The sequence below is a fragment of the Sabethes cyaneus genome, chromosome 3, assembly GCF_943734655.1.
Source record: "Sabethes cyaneus chromosome 3, idSabCyanKW18_F2, whole genome shotgun sequence".
In the NCBI taxonomy this organism is placed as follows: Eukaryota; Metazoa; Arthropoda; class Insecta; order Diptera; family Culicidae; genus Sabethes; species Sabethes cyaneus.
In genome coordinates this window covers 5,428,260-5,438,674 of record NC_071355.1, presented here as the reverse complement: position 1 = coordinate 5,438,674, position 10,415 = coordinate 5,428,260, and the positions used below count along the sequence as shown (strand labels likewise).

The window sequence follows — 10,415 nt, the reverse complement described above, 5'->3', positions numbered from 1 at the left end:
AATGTTCTCAAAATGTTTTGAGCAGACGGCGGAGCACGACGGTAAGCATAAAATAAGTTATTTTAATTTTTTTTTTCGTTTTAGCTTATGAAGCACCTCCTGCTATATAGTGAAAACTTGAAGCAGTGGGCATAGGGAGAGTGAAACAGTCAACTTTCTAGGGTTAATCCTGGTCCGATTAACAACACATCGTGGATAATGAGCGGGCTCTTCTCCCCACCTGCTGGAATCATTCTACATTAAGACGGTTTATTCAACGATTGACTCAGGTGACTTAGCCCTTGGAAGGAGATTCTCCAAATCCCTGGTACGTGTAAATAATGTTGCTTATCGACCAATTACCTTTTGGCCCTTCATACAAGAGTTGGGAAGCATGACCAGTCGTTGAATATGTTCAACTCTTTTTGACATGATAGACTCATTACTATGAACGGATGTTCTGCTAAGGCAGGTGGTAGTACCATTTATTCATGTTCATCTTATAGCTTGCCTTCTCTCCTTTATTGTCGCGATTTTCTTTTCCCTTTTGTCTTCCGTTTTTTTTTTCATTTTCTTCTTTTTCTTTTCTCGTTTTTTTCCTTTTCTGATCTTCTTTTTTCATCCCGTTTTTTAATCATTACTGTCCAGGTTGCCCTTATTTTCCCTCTAGTTTGCTTCCTTTTCTTTATTGTTTTACTTCTAGTTTTTCTTCTATTCTCTACCGTTTTACTTTCTCAGTTTTCTATTGGTTTTGTAATAATCGGTTCTATCGGTTTTCTTTTTTTCACTCTCGCTATGAGTAATCGTTTTATGTTCCATACTTTTTGTCCCCTATTTCTTCTTTAATATCCCGTTAGTTCTCATTTCTTCGTTTCTCTTTTGATTTACCTTGTTTTCTGTTCCGTATTCCCTCTTTTTCTGTCTCATTTTTGCTACGTCTATTTTTTCCGGCTCCAGTTTTCGCCCTTTTCCTGAGTCCTAAATGTCCTCTGTTTCGTTTTTCGTATTTCTTCTTCCGTTTTTCCTCGTATTCAGGCCTGTTTTTCTGTCCCATCATCCCGTCCCGTTTCAATCCATCTTCGACTTTTTCCTTTTTCGGTCCCAGTTTTCGTATTTTTTCGCTTTTAAACTCTTTTTATAGCACGTTTGATCTCTGCTTCACGTTTTTCTCGTTTCTTTTCACGGTTTTCTTTTTTCTCTCACGTAATTCTTCTTTTTCCTTTTGGTTTCTTATGTTTTCCGTTTCGTATTCCTCTCTTGTCTCAGTCCTTCGCTTTTTCCTAGTCATTTTTCCTTTTCCTTGCACGCTGTTTTCTTTGTCTGTTTCAATTTTGCCCTTTTTACCCCGTTTTCAGACCGGTTTAACCCTTTTTTCTGTTTCGTTTTTTGCCATTTTCTGTCTTGTTGCGACTTTTTTTTTATAAATTTTCGGTTTCAGTTTTCCAGTCAGTTTTCGTCTTTCAACTTCCCTTTGACAAAAGGGATAATATGGCAAAAACAGAATGTGACAGAAACAAAGAAAGAGCAGGTATTATGTCCGAACAACCGGAAGAACAACCGTACCGAATGACCGAAACACAAATGGCCGAATCACGAATGGCCGAATCACGAACGGCCGAATCACAAAAGGCTGAAACACGAATGGCCGAACGTCATATTCGACCGAAAATAATCACGGCCTTCAGCCTGCGCAAATGTTGAGTATATGCTGTCCTTACTCGCTACCGCTCATTCGGACTTAACTAAGGGATAATCCCTACTAGTCAGTAAACCTAGGAAAATGCATGCACCTAAATAGTAGTGCTTTCTGCGGGGGGCTGCACTCCTCCCCCCCCCCCCCCCGCAGTGGCCAGCGCTTTCGATGGCGGGTCACCGGTGCTCACTCGCGGCCTGCGGCCGTCTCGCCCTGAATATTCTAGGACACATTTGCTACTGACACGATCAATAGGCCTCGCACCCTATAATTATCGTAAATAATTCGCACGTAGGGGAACAACGAATCTTCAATAATCTATACTCTATCTACCAAAATAAAAAATAAGACGCAGAGTGTCTTGTTTTTCTGAAACTAAGGTACATAATTATACGAAAAGCTTTTCTCCTTCACCTATCAATGACGCGGATCATCACAGAGCTGCGAGTGGAACAAAAAGCAATAGAGGGGGAAATTTTAAAGGTTTTTCAGGGGGATGTTTCAAATTCGCGGAGAAAAATAGATGAAAAAATTTATTCAAAATGTGTAAGGTCTTATAACATGAGTAATAAAAATGTTGTTGATTTGGGCATTCCGGGAAAATTCGGCCTTTCGTGATTCGGTCTTCCGTGATTCGGCCTTTCGCGATTCGGCCTTCCGTGATTCGGCCTTCTGTGACTGTTGTTGGAATTCGGCCATTTTGATTTCGGCCATTCGTGAATCGGCCATTTGTGTTTCGGCCATTCGGTACCAGCCCGTTTTTGTTCGTCTGTTCTGTTCTTCCTCTTATTATGTCCTACTCTTTCTCTTTTTCTGTCACATTGTATTTTTTGCCATGTTATCCCTTTTGTCCGTTTTCATGTTTGTCTTTTTCCTCGTTTTCTCTCCATTTCGTCAATTTCTGTGCCGTGTTTCCTATTTCATTGTTTCGTATTTTTTCTTTTTCTGTGTCATTTTTCTGTATTTTAGTCCAGTTCTCTTTTCTCTTTAGAATTTTTTTCATTTCTCGTCTTTGTTTGTGCCGTTGTCCACTTTTTGATGTGTTTCCTTTTTTTCCACTTTTCTCTCCTTTTTTAAAATTCCATTTCCCCTACCATTCTGTCACGTTTTTTCTTTCGTTTTTCTTTTTCTAACCCGTTTGTTCAGTTTTTGACACGTTTTTCTCCGAGCACTTTTCCATTTTTTCTTCTTTTGCCTCATTTTTCCTTTTTTGCTTCTTTTTCTGGAGAACAGCAGGAGGCGGACTAACTCTAGATTACCATCGGTAATCCATCTGTAAATATGCTATAAGAAAATTTACAACCATTTTCGTAAGAAACTGTTTGCTCTACGTTGTTTCGTTCATGAGGCATGAGTGTTTCAGCCATATTTCCGAGACAACGAAAACAGGAAACATGAAAATTTTACCTTGTTTGACCTATTTTTCCAGTTTTTCTCATTCCTCTTTCTTTTCTCTGTCGTTATTTTCGGTTCTCTTCTGGTTACTCTTGTTTTCCGTTCCGTATTCCCTCTTTTTCTCCCCCGTTTTTCTGCCCGCTGTTCTCTCTGTCTCTGTTCTTTTTCTCTTCATTTCATGTCCCGTTTATCGCCCCTTTCCTGAATCCTAAAACCCCACTGATCCGGTGTTCGCTCCGGTTTTCCCCGTCTTCAGTCCCGTTTGTCCCCTTTTTTGTTTCGTCATGTTCTATCCCACTTTGAGCACTTACTTTTTTCGGTCACAGTTTTCATCTTTTTTCGTTTTCTAACTCCTTTCACTGTCTCCTTTTACGGTTTTTGTGTTTTTTCTCATGTTTTTCCTTTTAGTTTCTACAGTTGTTTGGTCCGTATTTCCTTGCCTGTCTTGTTTTCCTCTTTTTCCCTTTCGTTTCCGTCCTGTTTTCTGTACGTTGTTTTTTCTTTCTCTGTTACTTTTGTTTTCCTGACCCGTCTTGCACCCTTTTTCTAAACTTCCTCTGTTTCGTTTTTCGTTTCTCTTCCGTTTTCCCCGGGTCTGTCTCGTTTTTTTTGTCATTTTCAGTCTCATTCTGGTTAGTTTTTTTGTGTTTTGTGTTTTTCGTCGGTTTTCACTTTTTAACCACATTTTATTCGGTTTTTCGTTCGTTCTTCGTGCGTTTTCAATCGTCTGTCCTGTCCTTCCTATTAAGTTCTGCTTTTGCTCCTTTAGGTCACGTTCTGTTTTTTTTGCTGTTTTATCCTTTTTGTCTTTTGTTTTTTTTTCTTCACATTTTATTTTCTTGTCAGTCTTCATTCTCCTGCTCCCGTATATTTTGCTTTTCTTTTCCTTGTTTCTTATCTTTTTCCTTCCCCCATTTTGCCCGATTTTTTCTCTATTTTTTATTTGATTTTAGTCATATTAACAGTTTGGGTCATTCGTCAATTCTACGGGGTTGGGATTTGAATCCAAGAACTCGGCGTGAGAGGTGTGAATGCTAACCACTACACCGGGATTGACTCCCTTTTGTCTATTTTTGTCCACTAATTAGCCCCATTTTTTTTTTTTTTGTTTTCTTTAGGGTTTTTCCTTCTTTCATCTTTCCTTTATCATCTTATTCCGCCTGCCATAAGACTGTTTGCTCTACGTTTTTGTTAGGTTCAAGAGATATGAGTTTTCTGGCTGTAACCTAAGCGGCACAATGGTAGCACTTTCAGTTGCATGAACCGATTTACGACTAAAATTAGTCAGATATCGGTTGCCACAACTACTTTGTAATAATTGTGCTAGAAGGATGCTCATGAACAACAAAAAATGTTATCATGAAAATTTTATCATTTAAAGATTAGAAGTGGCCGATTCAACTGAAAAATGCGGATTTCTAGGTTACAGAAGTAATTTTGCCTGGGCACGCCAGTGTGTGGCCGACCGGCCACTGCAGTGTGGCAGAGCGGAGTGCAAACCGTAGAAACATCTAATAAGAAAGTTTTCTGAGTGACCTGTAAACGAAAAATCCTACTCACTGAACAGTGTGCTTTGAGCGTTCCCACTTTTTTCCAGCATTGTGAAGTTGTTCTATCCAGTACTTGTTTTTGAGTGAAAAAAACATAAGAAGACACACCACTAGAATTGAGCCTTTCGCTTAGTAAACGAATATAGAAGTTAAATCAAGTTTACTCCTTGACGGTTGGGAATACTGTCAGCTTGGATCTTAATGACACGTACACGTACTTTCCGGAAGGAAGGAAGGAAGAACAGTAGTAGTAAGTGGTTTCCGAATTAAAAGGGTCGGATATAGGAAAACTGACTGACAGAGTATTATCGATTGAATTGGACACACTTAAAACGTGTTTTTGCGCTTCGAAGGAAAAAAAAACTGCTAACAGCAGTCGAAGTTTTCGATTGATATTTGTGTTTGACTTTTTTGAAAGGGATCAATAACTTTGTGCGACCGTAGGAAGTAACGTTTATATTCTACAATCTGCTGTTATAATTCGAAAAAATAGGCTGAAGAACAAAAATGTTATTTCACATTCAGAGTAACTGAATAATGATATTAAAACAACATCAAACAGCATCGTAGCCTTAAAATGTAAACCGTAACAACACATTAGTAGCAGCACAATGGATGGCAGGTACTGCATAGCTGCAAAGATGAAAGCCTTCTGGGCAAAAAGGTGATAAAGTAAGTGTTTTCCCTTTAGCCCAGAAGAAAGGTACACAAATTTCCGCTCCGTTGCGCTGGAGCCTGTCATTCCTTTAGGCCTGCCCTTTTTGCATGCCTGATGATGACGAGGACGAGCACGAGGACGAGGACGACGACGACGGTGTGTGTAACATAAGATGCGTGTAATGTGGCCCGGTTAACGCCTAATAGCCCAGCAGAGATATATCTTCTGGCTGTCGTTGCTGGATGCAGAGGCGCCGATCGTCAGTGGGGGCAAATGAAAAATACTTTATATGATATCACAATTATTTGAAGAACTTAGTACTTCAGATTTTTCTCAATTTTCAATTGCCTTTGTTTTCAAAATCTATCGTAATTCTTACCACACTTTAAAAAATTAGCAAGTTCTTTTTGTAAATCAAACAAAAAAGGTAGTCGATTTTTCCCCACCGATACTGCTTGTCAAAACTTTTCGGGCACTCAAACGTAAACACGTTTTTGGGCTTCGAAAATAGGCCTGACTGTTGAGAATCCAAATCTGTCTGAGCATCCGTTTAACACAGTCAGGGAAATTCTGAATGTTTTCAACCTTAGTCAACCGGACGCTCAGAAACTCGCTGGATTACATGGGACGAACGAGGGGGCACTTTAACCAGCGGGAATGGGATTTCGCGTAATGGTTTATAATTCGTCTTATACTTCCCGAACTGGCTGAATCTGATGAGGAAGCAGACTACCATTCTGACAGCGTGGACAGTTGTTCTTTTATATTTTCGTTATTTGAATTTGGTTCTAGCGATACATGAGTAATTACAGTTGCAGTGTGAAGTAAGTTAAGTCAGGTAGTCAAAACCGTAAAGTTTACTGACCACCTGGTGTCAGCGGGTAAATATCTAATTGGAGAATGCTAAATAAAGTCAGGTAGCAGTGATCTAAAAATGGAACTCAAGAGTAGGGTGTTGCCAGAGAGTGATACAAATCTCTTCCTATCTATCTCTAACCAACTATGAGAAAACTAGTTGTCGTCTGAGCCGAATCAGAAAAAAATCTACGAGTTTATTCAACAGGTAAATTTAAAATATCTCATGTATTGGATATTTGTAACTTAATTTAATTTGCTTTGAATCCTTCTTTAATTATGTTTTTTTAGATTCGGATCGATTTCCAATTGGAATTTTAGTAGATTGGCAGCTAAAATTAAACAAAACACAAGTGCGATAGAAAAAAGGATACAAATGTTAGAGAGAAATGGAAATCTATTTTGGTAGTCCGATTAGATAAGGGCCATGTCCATAGTCAACCAGCAAATAGTTTAGCAAGCAGTCTAGTCTAGTGTTTCTACAGATTTTGGGTATGAAAATTACGTCAAAATTTTTCGTTGTCAGTATATCAGGAAATGCACGAAAAAGTCTACATGTTCTTGAAAATCACAAATATTAGCATCTCTGATTGCCTGAATACTGTTTTCTTTTGCAACTATAACGTAATTGAACTGATCGTATAGAGAGTTACCAATTGAATAGAATAAATTTTTGTTAGGTTTGCATGACTGCCACTAAGGGCGAATAAGTGTTGCCTGATTTAGATAAAGTATTGCAGCTGCTCAGATCGATCAGGGTTGAGCAAGGATCGGTGCTTGCTATAATCCAATCCCAAGTAACAATTTGTGTTTTATTGCACCCTTTTGATGGTATTTAAGACCAAAAATGATCTTGAAGACCACCATAAGAGTACAATAAAACTCACATTGTTGCTTGGGATATAAACTCAAATTCGATTACGCCAATACCCCCTCTTAATCGTATAATCCAAGGAACTTCCGAAGAGCTTGTAATCGTGCTGTATCCAGAGCTTTAGTAAATATATCTGCCAGTTGATTGTTGCTTGGAATCGGCTCGATCCTCAGAGTTCCCCTGTTGACGTAATCACGCAAGAAGTGGTGCTTGACATTAATATGTTTCGCCCTTTTACGTTCTTCGCCATTGAAATACATCCGTGGTTGTCTTCGTAAATCGTGAACATTTGATCCGATGACAGCATGTAAAGGTCCATAAGAATTCCTTTCAGCCATAAGCCTTCCGAGACAGCTAAGCTCAGCGCACCATACTCAGCTTCACTGGATGATAAGGCTACCATCTGCTGCTTCCTGCTAGCCCAGGAAACTGTGCAGCCAAACACTTGGAACACGAAGCCGCTAACCGACTTTCGGTCTACGGCGTCTGAAACCCAATCGGCGTCGGCAAATCCTACGAGAGTAGTGGGACCATCCTTCTTGGTGTACTGCAGCTTTAACTCCTTTGTGCCTTTCAAGTAGCGAACAATTCTTTTCAGTGACTGCCAGTGGAGGTCACCAGGATTCTGTTGGTATCTGCCAAGGTATCCGACGGAGTAACTGATATCCGGACGAGCACACGGCATTGTATACATTACACTCCCTAGTAGTTCTCGATATGGTTGCTTGGTAGTGCATGTATCTTGAACTGGCAGCTGAGATCCTTTTCTATTGGTGTTAATTAAATCTATACCTATAAAGAAGGATTTCTGTCTGTCTGTCTGTCTGTCTGTCTGTCCTGTGTTCCTTATAGAATCAAAAACTACTGAACCAATCGGCGTGAAAATTTGCATGTAGAGGTTTTTGGGGCCAGGAAAGGTTTTAGTGATGGTTAGAGACCCCTCCCCCCACTAAGAGGGGGGGCTCCCATACAAATGAAACACAAATTTCTGCATAACTCGAGAACTAATCAAGCAAATAGAACCAAATTTGGCATGTGGGTGTTCTCGGTGACAGGAATTTATTCTAGGGTAATTTGAGACCCCTCCCCTCTTTATAAGGGGAATTATAACTCCTCTCCCCTTTAAGTTTCCATACAAATTTCCTCATAACTCGAGAACTAATCAAGCAAATGGAACCAAATTTGGCATGTGAAAGTTTTCGAGGGCAAGAAAATTTTCTATGTTGAATTAGGACCCCTCCTCACTTTAAGAGGGGGGGCTCCTGTACAAATGAAATACCAATTTCCTCATAACTCGAGAACTAATCAAGCAAATGGAACTAAATTTGGCATGTGTGTGTTTTTGGAGACAAAATTTTTTTCTATGATGAATTGGGACCCCTCCCCACTTTAAGTGGGGGGGGGGGGCTCCTATACAAACGAAATACAAATTTCCTCATAACTCGAGAGCTAATCCAGCAAATGGAACCAAATTTGGCAAGTAGGTGTTTTTGGAGGCAAGAATTTTTTCTATGATGAATAAGAACCTCTCCCCACTTTAGGAGGGGGGGCTCCTATACAAATGAAATACAAATTTCCTCATAACTCGAGAACTAATCAAGCAAATAGAACCAAATTTGGCATGTGGGTGTTTTCGGTGACAAGAATTTATTCTATGGTAAATTGAGACCCCTCCCTCTATATAAGGGGAATTGTAACTCCTCTCCCCTTTAAGAGGGGGGCTTCCATACAAATTTCCTCATAACTCGAGAATTAATCAAGCAAATGGAACCAAATTTGGCATGTAAAGGTTTTCGAGAGCAGGAAAATTTTCTACGGTGAATTAGGACCCCTCCCCACTCTAAGAGGGGGGGGCTCCTGTACAAATGAAATACAAATTTCCTCCTAACTCGAGAACTAATCAAGCAAATAGAACAACATTTGGCATGTGGGTGTTTTTTTGGTGACAAGAATTTATTCTATGGTGAATTGAGACCCCTCCCCTCTTTATAAGAGGAATTATAACTCCTCTCCCCTTTAAGAGGGGGGCTTCCATACAAATTTCCTCATAACTCGAGAACTAATCAAGCAAATGCAACCAAATTTGGCATGTGAAGGTTTTCGAGAGCAAGAAAATTTTCTATGGTGAATTAGGACCCCTCCCCACTTTAAGAGGAGGGGCTCCTGTACAAATGAAATACAAATTTCCTCATAACTCGAGAACTAATCAAGCGAATTGAACCAAATTTGGCATATGTGTGTTTTTGGAGACAATTTTTTTTTCAATGATGAATTGGGACCCCTCCCCACTTTAGGTGGGGGGGTCCTATACAAACGAAATACAAATTTCCTCATAACTCGAGAACTAATCCAGCAAATGGAACCAAATTTGGCGTGTAGGTGTTTTTGGAGGCAAGAATTTTTTCTGTGATGAATTAGGACCTCTTCCCACATTAGGAGGGGGGCTCCAATACAAATGAAATACAAATTTCCCCATAACTCGAGAACTAATCAAGCAAATAGAACCAAATTCGGCATGTGGAGGTTTTTGGAGGCAAAAATATTTTCTACGGTGAATTAGGATCCTTCCACACTTCAAGATGGGGGGGGCTTCTACACAAATGAAATACAAATTTCCTCATAATTCGAGAACTAATCAAGCAAATGGAACCATATTTGGCATGTGAGAGTTTAGATGGCAGAATTTTTTTCTGTGGTGTATTACGACCCCTTTCCCTTTTAAGAGGGTGGGCTCCCATACAAATGAAATACAAATTTCCTTATAATTTGAGTACTAATCAAGCAAATGGAACCAAATTTAGCATGTAGGAGATTTTTGAGTCTTGAATTTATTTTATGATAGTTAGAGACCTCTCACCCCTGTGGTAGGGGGATATGGACTTTCATACAAATAAAACAGAAATTTTTGCGAAACTCAAAAACTAATCCAACTCGAGAAATTCGAGACTCTTCCATAAAACATTAATCAATAACAAGACCACAAAAACTATCTATAGTAACACTAGATCATTCAGGACGAGCCGGTCGCGAGTGTTGCCGGTGACCCGCCGTTGGAAGCGCCGCCCACTGGGGGGCTTGCAAAACTCGAGATAGTGACAAAGATCATCCGAGATTCATGATTTATGTACAACACAGGTTAATTTGTGGCAATACGAAGTTTGTCGGGTCAGCTAGTATTAAATAAATATTAAATAAAAGAAGAAAACTTATCCAATTTAATTCTACTATGAATATTTTATTCACGACAGATACGTATTTCGCCTACGACTTGCAGGCTTCCTCAGTGTAGTAGAATTAAATTAGATAAGTTTGCTAAGACGCTTCAAAAACTTCAGTTTTGACAACATTGCACTCAACAATTCCAAACTTGGTAAGCACACGATTGATTCCAGGTTCATTTGATAGCGAAAG

The 10,415-nt window shown here is 39.5% G+C and overlaps 1 protein-coding gene across 1 annotated transcript; it reads right to left on the bottom strand.

Moving 5' to 3' along the window:
• Positions 1-7,173: 7,173 nt before the first annotated feature.
• Positions 7,174-7,689, bottom strand: LOC128744279 (uncharacterized). Its single transcript, XM_053841136.1, has one exon. The coding sequence runs from the start codon at positions 7,687-7,689 to the stop codon at positions 7,174-7,176; it is 516 nt and encodes a 171-aa protein (XP_053697111.1).
• Positions 7,690-10,415: the final 2,726 nt, after the last annotated feature.